This window comes from Balearica regulorum, chromosome 3, assembly GCF_011004875.1.
Source record: "Balearica regulorum gibbericeps isolate bBalReg1 chromosome 3, bBalReg1.pri, whole genome shotgun sequence".
Taxonomy (NCBI): Eukaryota; Metazoa; Chordata; class Aves; order Gruiformes; family Gruidae; genus Balearica; species Balearica regulorum.
In genome coordinates, this window is record NC_046186.1 from 58,682,715 (window position 1) to 58,704,407 (window position 21,693).

At 39.4% G+C, this 21,693-nt stretch overlaps 1 protein-coding gene across 2 annotated transcripts in view; it reads left to right on the plus strand.

Annotated features, from left to right (window-relative positions):
- The window catches only part of TPD52L1 (TPD52 like 1), a 61,893-nt gene that overhangs the window by 25,590 nt on the left and 14,610 nt on the right, over window positions 1-21,693 (plus strand). For both annotated transcript variants that reach the window (XM_075748021.1, XM_075748022.1), the window contains exons 3-4: window positions 6,823-6,971; window positions 19,736-19,837. In XM_075748021.1, the coding sequence (XP_075604136.1) occupies window positions 6,823-6,971; window positions 19,736-19,837 (251 nt within the window). The remainder of the gene's footprint in view (window positions 1-6,822; window positions 6,972-19,735; window positions 19,838-21,693) is intronic.

Consider the following 21,693-nt stretch of genomic DNA (forward strand, 5'->3'; position numbering starts at 1 on the left):
TAATTATGCTAAGAAAGGTTTGGAAAACTTGAATTTAGAGTGAACAAAGTCTAAACTTAAATGAGACTTATGATTCTTAGAAAAGACTGTAAAAAAAGTGTAAGAAAGACCTTGACTCCTTCTGAAAGAAACCTCTGTGGGAATTGGCTAATGTTTCTTTTTCAAAAGCTGTTAGTCTTTACTTTCAAGCCCCCACTGCTCCACCAGTGGTATTTTTGTTTTCTTCCATGTCCTTATGTGTTAGGTAATACCTGTTTGAGGCTGTAGGAACAAGCATCCTTCTTATTGTTTTGAAAGGTTCAAATCTTCCTTAATGCTGCAATCATTTAATAGTTGATGTAATGGGAAGCTGTTGTGAGTACCTGTTGTGCATGTATCTAAACAGAAAAAATATGTTCCGTCTTTGTGTTGTGTATCTGCTGTGTATATTCTCTGTCTTCTTCCTCTTCCTCCTTCCCTCCCCAACATTAGGAGGGCAGCTAGCACTACTGTTTTTCTGACAAGTTTTTTGTATCCTCTTGTCCTGTTCCCCTGCCAGTAGTCTCTTTGTACTGGAAGCTTTTCAGAGCGTGGACTAACTCTGTTCTTGTATTTGTAGTCTGGCTAACACAGCAGGGCTCTGACTCTAATCGAGCCTTGGAATTTCTACAATGCAGGTAAAATCAGTAACTCTTACAGAAACTTCTAACAGTCATTTGAATTAACAGAGGTCAGTCTGACACTTCAGAATAATAGCAGAAAATTGTAGCCTGAAAACTTTACATAAGGCCAGAAGCTTGTTAACAGAACAGATTTCTTTCTTTTTCCCTCCCTCCCTTGGTGTGAGGAGCATGGTGCAACGACTCTTGAGTCATGATGAGGGCTGAGGTTTTGAGCTATCTCGCTCACTGCTGTCAGCTGTCCTTCCATTACTCTCATCAAAGTACTCATTTACTCCTTGCTGTCTCCCCCCTCCCATACCTTCACAAAAGCAGCTATCTGGTTTGATCTACAAGCTTTCTAGCTGATGCACAGGTTCTAAGTTCAGCTGTGTGTGTTACTGTGTGTTTATTCCCACTTTGAGGAAAGATGCGAGTACCTTTTTCTGTAAACTTATGGCTAATTTTATTTATGAATGTCCCTGATGTCTCTGGGTGCTGTTCACCTGAGGAAAAACTTATAAATGAACAGGTACTCAGCCTGGAGGTGTAAAATTTGAGCTATATGATTTGGTGCAGAGGTGAAGTGCCTGTTATTTTTTGTGCTATGTTATTCTGTTCACAGTTACAACTACTTTCTTTAAAAGGCTACCATAGTAAGGTGCTCACATTTCCTTACAAATACTTTATGCATTTTAGTATGCATATTCTAATACTCAGCAATTTTGAAAAGGGGTAACAGTTCAATAACAATCACTAGTTTACTAAATACAATAGCTAATCAAAGTTTAAGTCCCATGGATTGGCTTCATTGAGAGACAGTTTTTTCTGTAACTTTCTTTGTGTCTTCTGACATAAAAAAGATTATGTGAAAGAATGGTATAGAGAAGATGCAGCCTTGTGTGGGTTTTTTTGAAAGCCAATGAAATAAAGAAAAAGTTTATTTTCTTCCTCACAAAGTGAACTTCTTTCTATTATCAAGTACCCCCTCATAGTTGCTTTTCCTACCAGTGATATAGCTGGTCCTTCCTTATTACATTTTTTGGCTGTAACAGGTTTTCCACCTTTTCTTAGAGGATATAGCTTTGCAGACAGTTGATGTTCAGTTCTAGCCGAGGCGGGCAGATGCATGCTGCGCGCTAGCTGCCACGGTGGTACCTGTGTTGGTGAAGTGTGTGAGAATCCAGGCTATTTCTGAGCCGTGCTTCCACGATGTGAGGTTTTGTGGCAGTTCCCTTTCAAACTTTCTACCACAACTATCTTCCGGGTCCAGCCACTTGTTGCTGCCTCCTGTGCTGTACCCACACAGATGCTTGTGCACCTCTCTGCACTGGATCTAGGAACTGATCTGGCTTAAAAATAGACCTTTTTTTTTTTTTTTCTGTGATGGCTTTCACCTGGTTTGGCTACCCCTGGTGAGGGAGGGCTGTGCAAACAGCCAGACCAGAACACTACACATTTGGGTGATGTAGTGGTAGGGAAAAAGGATGCTTAAGCTAACTATAAGTATATGTTTAACTATGCTGGCTTCTGTTTTCTGTTGGAGCCCCTTCATATTTTAATCATTTACTGCCTTGATTGTTAAAATAAGCATAATAAATACTCAATTTACTATTCAGCTTACCATTCAACCCATTCATCAGTATTATGCCAACCAATAGCTGAATCTTTCCACCTCCACACTTTACATAGTACTATGTGTATCTCAGAATATAGATAATACCATCATCTGACATAGTTTTTTATTAATAGTTTATCCAAAATGCTCCATTTTACTGAATAAGTACTTTCTGGTTTGTTTTTTATGAGCTGTTTTGTGTCTACTGGAAAAAAATGGGAAAGGTTATATGTTGGACAATTACTGGAGTGGTTTTTTTCAGGCATGCCACCATCTTAAAAGGATGTTCAACCTTATAAAACAATTTGCACTAAAATGATAAAACAAGACAAAACAAGGGAAAATACTTTTTTGTGTTTGTGTGGTGGACTTCACTGTCCTTCTTCCATATTATTAGTCAGTCCTAGATTTTAGGGAGATCTATCTGTAATTGTGGATTTTTTTTCCTGGGGTCTCACCTTTGTGTGATTTACATGTTACTCATGTCAGCTAATCATGGCAATCGTAATGTCTTAGGTGGTCAGCTCCTCTCCTTGCTTTTATGCGTCCCACACAATAATAAAGAAAAAAACAGCTATTAACTCTGATTCCTAAGCCCACAAAAAGGGAGAAGGAAACTTTGCCCCTCTATGATGTATCTATATTCTTCTGGCTCTGTTGCACTTAGAAGGGGGGAAATGTGAGGACTAGAAGCTTGTATTTCTGTTGACTTAAGCCCTAGTTTCATAACAGAGTCTGCATTTCTGAGTGGACTTTTCAAAAATGCCTAAGCAGGTGATGCCTGACTTCCATGGGAGTTAGGTATGTAACCTGCTTAAATGCTTTTCAAGATCCTACTATAAGTCCCTAATCCTTTCTACCTATTGTGCAGTCTTCAATCACTGATATGTGAGCACTTGAGGATGGCTTTGTATCTGCCATTATTTTAAAATGATAGAACTTGAGGAGGATTTTGTCAATTCAAAACTGATCTCTAAAGAAAAATAATTTATTATTTTTAATACAGTCAAAATTGTTGTTTATACATATGCCATTGAGCACATGGTTAATGCTTGCTTAGGGCTTTACAGCTTTAGGTATCTATTCAACAGAACAGATGGAAAGTAATTTTAATAGAAGCCCTCGAATGTTTACATATCCAGGTACCTAATGATCAGCCTAGTGCTAGCCCATATGGAAAGCATTAATGTTTAAGTACATGTAAGCATACTGGTATTGGTTTAAGTTAAGTTCTTTAGCAGTGTTACTCAGGCAGACTTGTGCACTAAGGGGTTTGCTGTGGGTGGGTGACAGCTAAAGGGAGCTCTGAACTGCCACCTGAGGAATGCTGACATTTGTGATCTCTTCTTTCTGTAAGCATTTAACCAGTTATCCTCTCGGAAGAGAAACTCATGCTGCCTCTTGACAGCATTTCATTTGCAGGTGTCCTCGTTTCAGCTGAGAGAGTTGTTTTTTTTTTTTTTTTTTTCTTTTTCACAGTAGCTAGTATGGGGCTATGTTTTGGATTTGTGCTGAAAATAACGTTGATAATATAGAGATGTTTTTATTCTATGGACCTATTATTGAGCAGTGCTTACATGGGCCCAAGGCCTTTTCTGCTCCTCGCACCGCCTTGCCAGTGGGACGGCTGGGGGTGCACAAGGAGTTGGGAGGGGACATAGACAGTACAGGTGACCCAAACTAGCCAAAGGGGGTATTCCATACCATGGACATCATGCTCAGCATAAAAGGAGGCTAGCCGGGGAGGGGCGGTAGCAGCTCCAGGACGCGTGGCTCGGGGACAGTCCGGTTTCAGGACAGGTTTGAGCGTGTGGTCTGAGTTGTACTGTCCTCGGGTGAGAAACTGCATTCTGTATCACCAGTTTCATATACTCTGTTAAGTACTGTTTTGTTTTGTTTTGTCTTCCCCTCTCCCTTTGCTATCCTAGTAAACTGTCCTTATACCAACCCACCAGGTCTTGCCTTTTCCTTCCCGTTCTCCTCCCCATCCCACTGGCGGGGGGGGCGGGGAGTGAACGAGCGGCTGCGTGGTGCTCAGCTGCCGGCTGGGGTAAAACCACGACAGTCCTTTTTGGTGCCCAACGTGGGGCACGAAGGGTTGAGATAACGACAGATCTGCCCCGAGTGTGTTAAAACAAAGTTGTTATAAGTATTTATTGTATTATTTTAAACAGCCGGTGGTCACAGTGGTGTTTTATTTCATCACGTGGCTGTGGTATCTAAACCCCTACTTGCTGTATGTATTCCTTGCAATGCTGCTGTTTATCACCTCCGGGAGAGGGGTCCAGGTTCTCATGTTGCTGTACTGTGTGATATCAACTTATGTTATGATAACATCAATGATTATGAGTTTAATTTGGTACTTGTATTGGGTTTTGCTGTCATGCCCATACCTTGGATATCTCTTTGAATCGATTAATAATCGCACGCAATCTACAGGGAAGACAGAGGGGGATACTTCCTCCTGCTCTTTCATTCCCCTTTTTCCCTATAGGCTAGTTGCAGCAGCTTTTGAAAATTTTGATTATTCTTGGGATGTTCAAACCATTGTGTTCATATTATTATGTCTCCTGAATGTGTTTCAAGTTTTGTTCAAGGTTGCAAAAAGATGTTTTAAGAATACCACTCAGACACCTGCCCCGAGGCTGAATAGTCAGGGCTGGCATGGCATGTGGGAGTGTGTGGGCAGGTATCTAGAGACCACTTCACCCCCAATGTTCTGGAACTTCACCCCCGAACAACTACAGAACCCTGAGAAAGTGATGGAATATTTGAAGGGAAAATGCTGTGGCTATTCCAAGGAGGCACAACTTACTGCACTGTGTTGGGCCCTGGCCTCGATCTACCAAACACTGCTTGATAGTAGGCAGTGTCATCAGGGGAAAGAGAGGGAAAACAGACCCACTGACACTGCAGCTACCCCAGCCCCCACAACAGGCATGGCAGCTACCTCAACCCCCACGGCTACTCCAGACCCCATGATAGGCACCGCAGCCTAGGTTAGGAATATAATGGAGCATAAAGGACACGGGAAGAAATAAAGCAATTTTGAATTGATATCTATTCTACCAGTGAAGTTTTGGCATCGCAGGCATTGGTGAATAGGTATCTTCTTCACTGAGGTCATGATTTTGCTTTGTGTTCATAGTCTTGCTACTTAATTCCTGAGCTGCTTGAATAATTTAGATAGCAGGTAGTGACAAAAGAGAAACTGATAGCTGGGAGATTCAAGGGTGAGACTTTTCCAAGAACAATGAGCCTTTAGCCATTTTTACAGGGAAGCAGAATGTGTGAGTGTATAAAGTAAATGTGTGTAAAGTAAAAATAATGCTGGTATTGACATCCTAAATACAGCCCTGGAGGTCAGCAACTGATTCAGCTGGTGCTTGTCTCATTCCCTGCAGCCTATGGAGTTAAATCACAGGGAGACTGTAGTTCCAGGGAACTTAACATATGGTAATCAGACATATTACCATATGTTATCCTATTAACATATGGAGGAAGGAACACAGTTGGTAAGGGAATTTCTAAACCTGAAGTGAAAGGCAGCTGCTCTCGTGTCACTTGCCCTTGTTATCTTCAGTACCTCTGAGTGCTGCTTGTGTAATTGGCTTGGGAGGCTTCAGGATAAAGAATGCAAACCCATGCTTACAGAGTGCTGCACAAGGCTTGGGTCCTGAGCCAGTGGCAGGCTGATTCAGCGGTCCCTCCTCTCAGTCAAGTGTTCTGGTCCTTGCCTTGCTAAAACACTGGCTTAGTCTAAATGTTTCAAATAACATCCGCTGCAGGCAGAATTATATCCCTCTGTTTGGGCTGAATGGCATCCTTAACAACGTGAATTCACACAGTTTGGTTAATGACTAGGAGCTCTGAAAAGACTAATGTGCTGTGTCTTCTGAATGCTTCTATGCTTTGGGTAGGACCTGTTCACTCATGTTAACAGTCCATCTGCTATATATTTTTATGTTACTAAAATAAATAGATAAAACCCATGTGACAAGGATGTAACGTTTTATGATACTCTCAAGTCATACGTTATCATGCAACTTATTTTTTTTAACTTGCTCCTAAGAATTTGCATCTTTTTTTTTTCATGAGTGGAAGACTAAAAAGCTGCAAGTATGAATTTAAAAGCCTGTGCATTCAAAGAGAGATATTTGCCTGAATTATCCAGTCTTCTCTTGTTGTGCCCATTCCCATTTTACTAGCAAATGTAAAGCTGATGTTTGAGACTCCTAATGCCCTAAGGCAGATCTTGGCTAAGTCGTTCAGTAGTCACTTCCTTACTGGACAATTCTCTCTCTTATCAGATGCATGTGTATGATGGGGCACATAGGTGACACAATTTGAGACATTAATTTAATGTCTGGACATGTCTTTGGCTCTGTTCTGGACATGTCTTTGTGATCTCCACAAGCACTTCAATCTCTCTGTCTCTCTAGTCACCTACAAAAAAATGCAAGTTTATGTGAGATTTCTTTAATCTCTTAACATTGTATGTATTTATCATTCTGTGGGAACAGGCTAACACCTTTCTCCTTTCTCCTCCTTCTTTGTTTCTCTCAGCTAGAGGATGAAATTTCAACTTTGCGGCAAGTGCTAGCAGCCAAAGAAAAGCACCTGGTCGAAATTAAACAAAAGCTTGGCATAAGTCTGATGAATGAACTGAAGCAGAACTTTAGCAAAAGCTGGCATGATATGCAGACAACTTCTGCGTGAGTACAGACCTTGCACAAATTCATCCTTATATGTTGTGAAGCATGTTGGGGGTATTGTCTTGATGAGACTTGGTATGAAATTTAGCAATTGAAATACCTACCAGGAGAAGTAGATGGCAAGGACAAACATGTCAAGCTTCTCGGAGCTCGGAGACCTGAATAAAACCCCTTCCACAGCAGCAACATGGTTTGCTACTGTGTCACACCTCACTCTTGCAAAATCACAGCAACTAAAACTGTTGTGGTCCTGAGAAGATTTATCTTCCTGTCCCATGAGACATTCTTACAAAGTCCTTCCTGAGGAGAGAAAGAACCTTTTTTAATCTCAATATATTACATTTTTCGACTTCCAAGAGAGAAAATGTAAAAAAAAAAAAAAAAACAACCCCAAAACATCAGCAACTATTTAAAAAAATAGTACCATCATCTGAATTTTAAAGATTACTGGCAGGATCACTTGATGTTTGACTCGAATTCCTGGGTTTGGTTGTCCAAAAGAAACAAACAAAAGAATTGTTGGTAACTGTACCATCTTCGAGATTATCATAAGTTCTATGTATGTCAAGTTTTTTTCTCATTTTCCAGCAGCGTGTTCTTAGGCAAGTCCCTGAAGCCTCTCACAGCCTTGGTTTACCACTGTGCAGAATGTGTAACTAGTTCACAAGAGTTCAGTGAAACTTACCTTGTGTAAGCAGCTTTGGGTTTCCAGGGTGAGAGGCAATGCATAAATATGAAGAACTGTTACTCCATTGCTGTTGTTGAAATGGTTTTAACTTGATTTTTTTTTTCTTTTTTTCAACCAGACCAATTATACTGTAGAAGTCTGTAGTCTGTCAGTTGCTGCCTTCCAGGAGGGTGGCTTTTAAAAATATACCAATTCTTGGATGGGGAAGCAGGGGAGGGAGGTTATTTGGGCTGCAGCTTGCTTCCGAGGACTACTGGTGCAAGCCTTTTGTTTCACATAAGGAAGGAGTTAAAAATACACATATGGACATAGTGATAAGACCTATCCTGAATCTGCCACAAAAAAAAATATTCAAACCTAGGATAGGTAGTGGTACTTGTATGCTTCAAACACTTTTTGCTCTGTATCTCTGATGGAGCGTCACTGAGAGAGATAGTTAATAAAACTATCAATTCCAGAGCTCTAGGAAGACCATGATAATTACTGAGGGACTGGTCTCAGCTTCACACTGATCTTTATACTTACACATATGAACATACCAGGTTCTTCTAAAACTTTTTGGGCTGAATTAATAGCAACATTGGTAGAAAGAACCACCCACCTTTCATCAAGTGCTGTCTGAAAAGTTACTTGATTTTTTTTCTTTTTCCTTTTCAACTGACAACTGAATTTGACACTTAGAGAGAAGCAAGAGTGAGCTGATCCCACAGTGAGATCTCCCAGAGCTAAGCTGGGAGTTGACAGCAAGGCAGGCAGGGCAGTGGCATCACCCATAAAGCAGCAGTCCCACAGAACCTGAACAAAGAGAGCAGAGCAGGTCCAGTGACAGTAAACAGGGTCAAGCCAAGAGTTCAGACCTCCAGGTGAGTCTGTTCAGATCTCCAGGTCAAAGGTCAATCCAGGCAGTCAAATCACTCAAGATCAATGAGGTACTTGGCCAGATATATGCACACCAGTAACATAACTCAGGCAAGGACCAAGGGCTTAGATGCAGTCTAAGCTTTAGTGTAGCTCCCAAGTGAAGGGGAGATGTGCCTAACAAGGCTTCTCCCAACTCTTTCTTGCACAGCACTGTCACCATGGTCTTACCCAAGGTTACACAGTTGTGCAGTGTCAGAGCTGGCCTTGAGCCAGGGAATGGGAGTGGAAGAGTTTGCAGTGCCTCTTGGTGCACTCAAAACCCTGACAGAGACCTGGAAAAAGTACGTACCAATGTACATTTTTACGTTAAAATAATAATTCTTTGTATTTAAATGAGAAGTCAAATAAGGCATAAACCCGTTACTAGAAAATGTAGTTTGTATGTCTCCTGTCTCTAACTTTTGGACAGTTTCTCAGCTAGGTCCTATTTCTCATGACATGTCATTAACAGAGGCACCCATGCTGACTCAGTGAGGGTGTCTAGCACGTGCTAGTAGAGGATAGTCTAGAGACACTGAGCTTTAGAAGAGAGGAGGGGCACAAGACACCTGAACTGGAGTTACTGGGAGACACTAGCAAAATTTTGAAACAAAAACTTTCATTTTTCACTTGAAATTTGGTAGCAAATTCCATGACAGCTTTTTGTTTTCCCTTCACGATGTTGACATTTCACACAAGCATAGAGAGACTGAGGAGACTTTATCAGTATGGTAGCTGCTACTTTTTAAGATGAGTTTCAAAAACAACAAGCTGTTACGTGATGAGTGTCCACAAGTAGTTATGTGGAAATGAGCAACAGGAGTTCATTTGTGCCCTTGAAAATCCTGATGTCCATGGTCCAACTGCTATATAATTCTGGCTGACACTCATGCCAGTACGAATCATGGTAATCCGGCATTCTTCAGAATGGATGTGTTAAGTAATAGAGGTGATTCATTGTAGCTGCACCAAAATAGCAATGGGATAGCATTACTCACCGAGATTCTCTGATTTAGTAAGGATGAAAAGCCTGTTTTAAAAAATAAAAGTTCAAAATATTTACAAGCCTGTACTTTAGGGTTCTAAATCCGCAGTTAGTCATTTGAAATTTTAAAAAGGCCTGGTTTTAAGGAGACAAATTTTGCTTTCACTAAGTCTTACTGGGTTTTGTAGCTGCTGTGCTTTTCTGGAAGTTAAAACCACTTTTCTTTAGTGGGGAACTTTTCAAAGCCACAGAGAACAATTAAGCACCAAATTTTTGTCCTGTTAGTGTCAATAATAATTCTAAGCTCTCCATTTAGGGATGCATTCTTAGAGTTAAAGTGGACTTAGGGGCAGAGGAGTGGACTTCTCTCAGAAGCAATTCTGTAAAGTGTGTCTGAACATCTAGTTAAGACTCATGATCTAACTCACAGGATGGATGCCACCTGGAATGACTAAATTTGAACTTGAGATTTTGAATATTTTTAAGCATTTATATTTTAAATGGTTGGCTACAGGTAGCTCAGGACTTAGCCTAAGCATGCTTGACAGGTACATGTCAGAAATTGTCATTACAGGATTGCTGTGATTAAAAAGAAAAAAAAAAGTCATTGTTTTCTTACTGAGGAAAGTTCAATGGGCTGATGTCCTCCATAGACTGAAGAGCATGTCAGGCTCAACATACAGTTCTGTACAGTCTGTTTCCTTGTCATTAATTCATGCTTTAAGGTATGCAAAAGCAATTCTAACTACTTCTAGTAAGACACTACATTTGCAACAGTAATTTGCAGCTTTTTTTGGTATCAAATTAGCTTTTTTATTCAGCTTTGTTTTTCTCTAAAGAAGACCTGTAAATGTAGTTTGCATTTTTCAGCCTTGTATGAAATACATCTGGAAGTCATTCACTTGCTATGATGACCAGAATCATAATGCATTTTCCAAGTTCCTTCTTCATTTCCTCTGCTACTCTTCAGTGCACTGATTTTTAGTATAATCTCTGGGCTATGGAAGGCAGAGGGTTCTACTGTAGAGGATATTAGTAACTAGAGAGCATATGATTGCCTCCAGTTTAATTTGCTTTCATGGTGGTAAAGCATTAAACTGGAATGACTTCCCTCACACACCTTTTTAAAGATCAAGTTTCCAGTGAATAGAGGTGGGTGGATATTCAGATAGCTTCTAGCAATGCAGGTTTTTTAATTTATATTTTAAACATAGATAATTCCTTCTTATTTAGATGCTAGAAGCAGGGTAATGTTGATGGATTTTGAGGTTATTTATTTTAGCTTAAGAAATCATTAAAAATGTCTTTACAGGGATATTTACAAAGACCATAATTGAGCTTTTCTAGTTAACATTTTGCTACAAAGGAAAGGTTTTATGTAACCTGAATGCAGTATGTTTACTTAAAGCTGTTTGGTGGTTTACTTCAGTAAAGTTCCCACAGTTCTGTCTAGCCTTCTGTACTTCAGATTTTCACTGCATAGTGCATTAAGGTAAGAAGATAGCTTCTATAAAGATTGACCTAGTTTTATACAGAATCACAGAATAGTTGAGGTTGACTGCAATGTCAGGAGGCTGTCTAGTCCAGCTTCCCCTTTCAGAGCAGGGTCAGCTAAAGCAGGGCACTCAGGACTATGTCCAGTCGGGTTTTGAATACCTCCAAAGATGGACACTCTACAGCCTCTCTGGGCAACCTGTTTCGGTGTTCAATTATCCTTACTGTGAAAAACCTGTTTCTTTTGTTTAAATATTTCTTGCATTCAATTTGTGCCCATTGCCTCTTGCACTCCCACTGGATACCACTGAGAAGAGTTTGCCTTTATCTTCTCTACTCCCTTTCATCAGGTTATTTATACACATTGATGAGATCCTCCCATGAGCCTTCTCTTCTCTAGGCTGACCAGTCCCAGCTTTCTCAGTTTTTCCTCATATGAGATATGCTCTGATCACTTAGACATCTTCATTGCCCTTTGCTGGACTTGCTCCAGTATGTCCGTGTCTGCCTTGTACTGGGGAGTGCAGAACAAGACCCAGCACTCCAGGTGTGGCCATAACCAGGGCTGAGTAGAAGGGCAGAGTCACCTCCCTTGACCTGTAATCACTGTTCCTAATACAGCCCAGGATGCTGTTAGCCGCCTTTGCTGTGAGCACACATTGCTGACTCATGTTCAACTTGTCTACCAGGACCCTAGGTCTTTTTCTGCAAGGCTGCAACCAGCTAGTTGATCCTCAGCCTCTACTGGTGCATGGTGTTATTAATCCCAAACTGCAGGGCTCTGCGTTTCCCCTTGCTGAACTTCCTGAGACTCCTGTTACCCCATTTTTTTTCAGACAGTCAAGGTCCCAAGTAATAGTATTCTTCAATGCAGTTACAGAATTGCATTGCATTATATATGGCGAAGGTTACAAGGGCTAATTTATCCTCCTCACCAGTCCCTCACATGAAGCACTAAGAACATAGATACACAAGATACCTTGGCCTTTCCTAAGCGTGTATGTGGTAACCATGCTCAGCTTTGTCTGTCCCTCAGCTTTTTATTTGGTGCTCTTCTGTGCTTCTCTGAAAAAAAAAAAAAATGAACAAAACAGTAGGACATTACAGTCTTGTCCTCTCAAGAGATATTTCGGTACTACTGAGTTTCTAAGGAGTAGTTGTATCTGTAAAATTACCCACCATTAACCTCACTCCAGCCTAATAGTTCCCAGAAGCTCCTTTGTCATTCTTTCTTGAAACTGTTAGAAGGCATAAGCCTCCTCTGTTTTAAATGGATACCCTTTCAACCCATGAATAGTAATATAACTACAGAGAGAGCTTCTAGGAAGATGAAAATGGTCGGTTTTGCTATTAACCTTCCCCCAAAAAACCAATATTCCAGGTGTTCAGACCACTGCAAGCAGCAGTTCTGCCATGGCCAATGAATTATTAGACTAGCTAAAAACTTAAAGAAAAGCCATTCTCTCCTTGATGGCTGTAGTAGTGAAATTAAGTGAAATGTTTCAACGCCAATATAGTTAGTGATTCCAGCCAGGGGATTGGGAAGCCTTTGATGTGATGGAAAGTGGACCCATGCAAGGCTGCCATCTAGGATGGAAATCTCACAAAACTAAATTTTTAAAATGACTTTTTGTTTTTTATCATCACAGGCAAAAATTGTAACTTGTTGTAGAAAGGGAAAAATCTCGTGAATTAGAGGCCAGAATCAAGAGAACTCTGCTAGCTCTGAACAGCATGTCTCCTAGACAGTGTCTGGGGCTTTCCCAGGTGGTGGCTGTCTTTTGAAGCCTTTTTAGGAAGGTTTCAATATTGTTCTGCTCTTACACGTAATACTTACCTGAGATGTGGGACAAGTGCATTCAACATAGGCTTGGCCTTTCCCTCCAGAGACAGAATAAAGATCTCCTTGTTGACTACCAGCAAGCTTAGTTCTGCTGATAGGGAACCTGAGGACAATAGCATGGGTTTCCACAAATAGTGGGAACTTAACATTTTGTAGTTCAAATTTCTGCCAGGTGATGAGAAAATAAAAAGTAATAGTTGCGCTGCATGTGTTTTAGACTTACAATCTACTGTACCTGCAGTCTTCATTATTGTAACTTTAAATATATAGTAATGTGTTCCAAAGGTTCAGAATTTTCTTAGGAAGTCAGATATAATTTGTGGACAACCACAGTCCTACTGTGACGTTTAGGAATTCAGTATACCATGTTCCCGCATGCATACTTGTTATGAGTGGTAGTAAAAGAAATGTGGGTGTTTCTGTTCATTGCAGAGTGTAATCACCTATTGCCATTTTCTTTTCTAAATTTGCAAGCAAATGTAGCAGTTTTGTAAGTGAAGAAATTGCATGTTGGCTTTAACAAGCAGATTACCTGTGTGTGAGCCTGTGCTGTATGGAAGTAAAGGGAGCCTCCCACTTCCACTGACTTTGTATGCTTTGGGTCAGATCAGGCAATGTTCATGCCTTCATCAAAGATAATTTTTTTGCTGCTTTTCCATATGCATATCTGGCCTTGAATTTGGAAGGGTGGAGAAAGGACTTTGAGAAGTTAACTTAGTCTATTCTCATCCCTTTTCTAAAAGATGTATGTCCACTTGTTTACACCAGAACTTAGTTTCTCAGGGAAACACCCACTGTAATTATCATTGGGCACCAGAAAATATATACACATATATTATGGTTATCTGTATGTATGTATATCTAACTGTAAGGAGGGGAGAGAAGGGGAGGCTTGAGTGGAAATTGGAATCTCTGAAATGGCTAGGATTAAAAAAAAAAAATATCCAGGAAAGGGCCAGTGGAAAGAGGACAGGGAAAAGGGAAGGAAAGGAAAAGGAAAGGGAGAAATGGAAGGAAAAAGAAAACCAGAAATTAAGCAAAAGGAAAGAGAAAGAAGGAAAAGGAAATGGAGGAAGGGAAAAAAGAAAGGGAAGGGAAAGGGAAAGAAGACGGGAAGGGGAAGAAAGGAAGAGGGGGGCTGGGATATGTTTAATCTGCATAATTTAGTTGATCTAGTGTACAGTAGAGAGCCCACAGACAGTGTTATTGGCATACTTTAAGGTGTGTTGAACTGTGAAGTTTCAGCCTGGAATGTCTTAAGCTCATCTGTGCTTAAACCAACATATTGTGGCTTTTCTACCTGGAGATTAACTGTACCACAACTGCTTGGTTTTCCCCTATTCTATGCTGCATTGCACAAATAGTGCCTTTCATACAATTGTATCCCAATTTTTTCCCAAAACTTTTCAAGATTACAGTGCAGGACAGCACAGAATGTTTGTCACCTTTGTCTGGCACTTTTCCTGACCTGTGCCTCTCTCCAGCCTATGGAACAGTCATCTTCCGTGTGCTGCGCAGAGATTTCTGGCTGCAGGCAGGTCCCCTGCGACCTGCAGAGGTTTGGTTCCCTCAGCTCTGCTCTTCCTCTCTCTGTGGGAGAGGAACTACCTGGGGCATACTTCCTTTGACTGATTCAGGCATATGTACCTGTTCAAGTGCCAGCACAGTTTCAATTAATTCTTAACATACCTGGCAACAGGAAGAATGTCTAAAAAAGTACATCCGCTGTTGTTTGTTTTTGAAGTTGGAATGAATTTCAGGTAAGCATTATAAAAAAAAAAAACAACAAACAACCCCACACCACCTTAGAGTTCATTTGTGGGCAAAATGGCAATATGAATACTCTTAGAGAACGTTTTATGTACGTGTTATCTGCCATTCATATATGCATTTATTTCACTTGAGCATTAGCATAATTTAGTGAACGCTGAGCCCTGTTTTTCACAGAAAATTGACAGAAAAATAGTTTTCTAACAGAGACTTTCTCAGAGACCCAGATACTTTACATTGATTCCAGAAATGTCATTCTTAAGCTGACTAATGTTTTGAAAACTAAAAAGAAGCAAACTCCATAGGGTATGGCTTGTGCTACCAGGCTCTGCTCTACTGTATGGTTTTGTTGTTAATTGTTTGCATTTTGTCGAATCTTATGTCAGCTTTATCACAGAAGAGGGCTTCTCAAATGGATTAATTTTGCTAGCAACCATTGATGGAAAGGCATAATGCTGAATGAAGATGTACTAATTAGCAAATGTACTAATTTTACAGAAGCTAAATTTAAATTCTTTATAATTTACTGTAGTAGGTCAAATGTGCAGCTTGCCATGCAAAATATGAATATTATATTTGTAGCCTACTCCTGTCAGCAGCCGATGTACCTTCCTATGAAGGAAGGTTAGATTTAACTCTGTCATGTGAAAGGCAATTCTGTACTGAGTTGAGATCAAATAGCATGCAGTATGATTATCCTTTCTTATCCTGCAGATGATGTTGGTCATTTAAACGTCTAGTTCTCAGGCCTCTCTATATGTCTGCTGCCTAGCTATACTCTATATGAAGTACTATTTCCTCCACACACTGTGTTTTATGAAACGCTATCTTCTTTCATTTAGCTTCACTGGCTGTAAAAATCAGGCTGGCTTGTCATATGATAGTACAACCTAAATGCAATATATGAAACTGTCAGGTGAAAACGCAGTCAAAATATGCTGCAAATCTACTTTGCCTAATTAGTATGTTGCAGTACTGGAGATGTGAGTTATCTTTAAAGCTTCTTTTAAATGTGTTGGGCAATATTATCAGAATCTAACTGCAATATCAGCATATTTTACAATAACCTCTAATAATCAGTTTTATATATAATTGATTTTGTTAAACAAATCCCCTATTTTTGAAAACCAAATTGTAATTGGAAGTTGATGGATGAAATACTTAGGTTAATGTCATATCAAAAGGTAATGTTCACAATGACACAGGTGAGTTTTATTTACAAGTTTACAGTTGTGACACCAGTTCACATACCATATTTGTTTAATCCTTCTTGTCTATGAAGTACATTATAAATATTTACTCTTAAGTGCTAAGTGAAAAGCATGGACTATGACCCTTGTTAGGCACTACCAGCAATTCTTCTGTGCTACGGAGTGTGTTTAGATGCCACAAAACCAGAGAAGGCATTCCTACTCTAACTGCATAAATCAAGCGGCCTTTTCTACTTCTACTAATGCTACTGGGCATCCAGCATAATGCTGTTAAACTCAGAGGACTTATGGTAACCTTGTATTAGTGTAAGAAAGGCATAGTGTCTAAAGATGTATTTGTGTAAAAACGCACGCTGTGGATTGAGTTGGAAGGTGGTATTTCTTGAATCTCTGCATGTCCTGAATTATCTGAGTTTGTTTCTGCTGGAGCCTTTCTGCCTTAAGGTGCAGGGTCTCCAACCTTATTTCAGCCGATGGCTGGCTGACTGCTGAGATGCTGTTCCCTGTCCTGATGAGCTGCGTGGTCAGTACTTGCCTAATGGTTGCCAGCAATGGCTGCTCAAAGGATGAGCAGGTATATTAGATTACTTAGCATACCGGAGCAGTTGGTGGCGTTAGGAGGACCATACGTACAGCACTTCTCCCACTGAATAAATGTTAGTAGGTCTTACCTGGAATATCTGACTTTATTTCTGCTCTTAAAGGTTTCTGAAAATTATGTAAGCTGTTCAGTCTGTTAAAACAAAACTGCAAACTGGTGTGTGTTACACAAGGATACGAAATCTGCTGGCTCAGATTATTAATGCTACATACAACTGAGAAGATTCCCTGAGGTCAGAAAGAACTACGTTGAAGAGATCATTGTTACCAGAGTGTTTGGCAAGGTATCAAATGAACGCTGTAAATATGACATAAATATGATGATAAAAACATCTGAGCCAAAATACTGTGCTCTCTATCAACACAGAGCATAACTAACTAAGGCAATGTGCTCTGTGGAAAGATAATTTATTTATGAAGAAGGCACAGTGATGCGCATAATGGTGGAGAGGCAGGGATGGAGGGGGCTTGATTTTTAAGCTAACTATCAGTGAGCTCTGATAAGATGCAAATTACTCTTTCTTGTCTCTGCTGACACGTATTACATGTTGCACTGCATTTTTACTTTTGTTATTTTGTTGTTCCTTAAAGGTGGTCTGCAGCATTGCCGAAGGGAGGAGGGGTTCTTGTCAAAAGTCATTGCTGAAGTTGGTGCTGAAAAAAGACCAGTTGTGTAATGGTCTTAGCTGGATTTACGCTGTTATGTAATGGCAAAAGTATTAGGAATATAAATGCAGTCTCCATGTCTTCCTTGCCAGTGGAAATACTGGGGAGGATGTCGGGTTTATGGGTTTTACAGAGAAAACACAGTATTAGTTGGAATGCTGAAATCGGTGTTATTTCAGCCAATTCCCAGAAGGTGTGTTCTGACCGATGTAATGTTCAGAACTACATAGGGGACTCCAGTGTTTCTCAATTAAATTCGAGTCTGTCTGCTGTGTGGGGCATTTGGGACTATTCTCCTAACAGTTTTATACAGTGTGAAGAACCTGCAGCAGAAAGGTAAGATGTGGAGATGTTTTGTCATAAAACTAAATATGCCTGTGAATAAAATTAACTCCAAGGTGTCTTGTTCAAAAATTCAGTTCAGAAGGGTATCTGCAAAGTATTTTACTATGTACAGGCAACCTGTACATAAATAGGTTCTGCTACCAAGGATCTTTTAGACCTAGAAGTCAAGATTTGGCCTTAGTTTTGTAATCAACAAAATTCCACACGTGCTGAGTGGTTTAGGAAGCTTCTCTGTTAGGAAAATGTCTAAAGAGGCATTAGAATATTTGATTTTAAATTTTTTTCATAGGCAACACTTATCAAAAAAGCTACATGCTCATAGTTTGACTGAAGCATTATTAATGTCTATTTTAGGGTCTCATTCCACTCTATATGAAAGTACGTCCATTGACAGCAAGAGAATGACAGAGCTATTAAACTAGTTAAGCTAGAGAATGAGGCCTCCATGAAATAAGAACATTGCAGTCTTGCTACGTGCAGGGACAGACTGGCTGAGGAGAAAGGAGTCCCAGTGAAAACAATCTTTATGGTCTTCTCTGTACTCCACCTGAATAAATAAAACAGGCATAACCAGTGCTCCTTCCTTTCTAATTATAATTTGTGCTCCTTCTGTCACTGTTGCAATGTTTTAGCCCTTGTTGTCATTCCACATTGCGCATGTGATTGATTCAGCTTATCTAACTCTAGGTTTCTAGAGATTTGGTACCCTAGTCTTAAGTTACTCCCTGTAGACTGCCTTGCTAGTCAGTGAAAATAGAGACAAGCACCTTCATAGAAGCAGCCATTTCACTTGGCAGCTTTAGAACTTGTTAGGTCAGTAGTCTGTAACATATTTTGTGGCTTAGGAATATAAAATCAAAACATTTGTGTTGGGGAAAATTAATTGTTGATAGAAGATTGTCTGAAAGGATAGAGCATTACATGGCATCTGCCTTGTAAGCTGCAGTTTGTAACACACAGTCCTCAACAGAGGACTTTCAGCAATAGGTACTGCTAGGGCTAAAAGGGCATGACATGAAGTGTGATGTGCCATATTGCAAATGTTCATCTTCTCTTATTTGCCCTCATGCCTTCACAAAGTTATATTGCTTTCATATACCTAAAAGTGAGAAGAAAATACTTTATTTCAGGAATTAGGCAGTGGGATTTTTTTATTAATCTCCAGTGTATTTTGGTACACATTTGCAATCTTACAGATTTTGTTCAAAGGAGAATTAGAACCAGTGGAATTGTATTTCTGAGTTTTTCACGATCATTTCTTCAGTTCTTGTCTGCCAATGCACACCACAGGATACAAGACTGATTATAATGTGCTCTCCTTTTGTTACTAGGTCAGTACTTCTAATTCTGAGCTTGTCTGCGTCACTGGGAGTATCAGATAATTTAGTTGGAAGGAAGCCTCTGACGTGCTCAGAGTTAGTTTACTCAGCAAAAAAGCATCTGTGCAGAGAAGCTTATTGATTTCTTTGAGAATGCAACTTAACTATACTGAAGGATCTATGTGGGTCAGAGTATATATTCTAGATCAGTAAATTAAGATGATTCTGTGTTTGAATGTATATGCTATATGTGAAATGAATGACTTCTAAAAGGAGTCAGTCAAATTAAGAATATGCATTCACTGTCGAGATATTTTTTCATCTTTCTCTCTCTCTCCCCCAAAACCTCCTTCCCTTAAAGAAATTTTTAAAAAGTGAAACTGTAGCATATAGAAACAGATTTGATCAATTTTGTTTAATTTGAAATATCAACAAATCATTTTAAAGTGTATCTGTTAAATGTACCTAATATGTATATGCATGGAAGAGCAGGGTTGTGTACGTCCTGATTGTTTTCTGTGCGTTAGCCAGCTGATTTTGCTACCAAGTCAGTGTCTGCTGCAAGAATTCTTATTTGATATATATATATTATTTTCTGTAATCAGAATTTGTATCAAACAGTATTCAACAAATCCCTGCATTCTACTTTTAAACAGCTTGTACTGACCCACCCAGGGGGTATTATCTGCAAGGGGGAGAGATGCAGTGAAGGATTGCCCTGGAGAGTGTTTTGCTCACATTAGGATTATACTGCACTTAGGAAACTGTGCAGATGTGGGCGTCTTTGCAATTTGTTTTGTGCTACAGTTACTACGCTGCTTAACCTTTCTGTGGATGGGACTTTAAGATGTGGAAATAAGGGAAAAGCAAATTAATTGCAGGCGATTCTAGCCTCTCTTTTTTTAATACTTATCACTATTTCTGTTCTATTTTTTGTTTCCAGTTACAAGAAAACACATGAGACCCTGAGCCATGCAGGACAAAAAGCAACAGCAGCTATCAGCAATGTAGGAACTGCTATCAGCAAGAAGTTTGGAGATATGAGGTATAGGAATCTGCTGCTTCTCTGGTCTTATTTTGAGAACAAAAAGTATAAGTCATCTGTCAGCTCTTCATTTCCTTCTGCATTAGTGTTTTAAAGGTTCAAATAGTTTGTAGTCAGAGTATTTTTATAACATTCATCATTTCAACCAAAAAGAAGGGATAACAATGAATGAAGATACAATTCTTATTTGAGTCTTGGTTTAAAAAAAAATAAGTGCAATTTGAAATCCTTTTGGAATATCTTTGCAAGCTCAAGGAAATCTACAAGTAAAATGGAACAAAAAAATGCTGTTAGATCTTTATTAACTGAATTTTATTCATATATGGATTCTATAGACCAACATCATCTAAAGAAAACAAGCCTGCCTTGGAGCTCCTTGTGGAAAGATAAATCAAAAAAATAGTTCAGGCTATTTTTTATCAGCTTTTTCAAGATGTACAAAGGCAAAGTTTTGCTCTGCAGTTGTATGTATGAAAAAAGATGTGATGAAAGTAACAGGAATTGAGGTCTGGAGAAGAACTGTCACTAAAATGCAACTTAAATGTCAGGCTTTATATGTTGATGTATCTTTAAAAGTGTGGATCTTAAAGTTCCTCAGAATGAAAGCATTAATGAAGAAATTGTACACTGTAAACCGGCACTTCAGTTTTCAACTTCATAGCAGGATTACAGAACTTCTCAGGTGTTTCAGGGAGCTGATTTTTTGTGATGAAATAAATGGACATGGGTAACTCTACAATATATTGTTTGAACTGCAGAAGTAGGGTCTCATTTATTAGAGATATTGGTATGTATTCACTTTTTTGGTCATTTTGTAATGTATGAGGTAACCACGTCCTAAGATCTGTGTGAATCCATTTTACAGTATTTCAAGTATTTTTTTTGTGAAGCGTAGTTCTTGGCAACTAAAACTTTTTTCCCCCACTTTTTTATTTTTAGAGTCCCTCCTTTATACCTACCTTTTACGTACAGCTTAATAAACCATACACAGATGGTTTATACTACTGTTTTTCTAGGTGAAACTAAAAAAGGAAAACTTTCATCGCTCTATGATCTGCTTTACAGTGTCTTTTTCCACATTGCAGTTTAAAATGGAAATCTAGTGAGTGACTTGCAACCAGGGTATGTACATAAACTAAGAATTGTTTGACTTGATACAGTTAAACATCCATAGGTAGTATATGCCTATAAAAGGATGCAAAAATAAGGAGGCATGTAGTTACATTTTCCTAGTACTTTTTTTTTTTAGCATTCAGCAATCTGAGAGCTGCCAACTTTCTAAAACAGAGGTTTGAGCTTTCATTTAAAAGTCTTTGAAGGGTTTTTCTTCATGAATTTATCTTTTTTTTATTTATTTTAACATGTATGAGCTTTTGACATTCATAGCACCTCCTGTCTCCCCAGATGAACAGATAGTTATGTGGTAAATAGACGTGTGGTTTATTTGTTCATTCATTCCCTATTCTGAGTCTCCCTGGTCTTTCCTTTGATGCCTTCTGGCTCTTCTATTATGAGAACCAGTGAGTGTCCTCTGGTCCTTCTACAGTCCTTCTACTGTCCTTCATGTCACTCCTGATTTCCTGTGGTTTTATCATATTCAGTTCAATTCCCTCTTTTCCAGGCTGAGGTTCCAGCTGCATGAGTTGCTTTCACAAGCCTTTTTCCTGCCTTTGTTTATTCTTACTGCCTTCCCTGCATTTATCGTTGTATTCTGTATTTTTGAGAAATGCATGAGATGCGTGTGCTGCATGTGGCACCAACATATCCTCTGTTTCATTTTCTGTTCTTTCCTAACACTTCCTCCTGTAAAAAAGACAAGCTTACTGCTCAGCGAACAGGTCCTGTTGCTGCTTCCA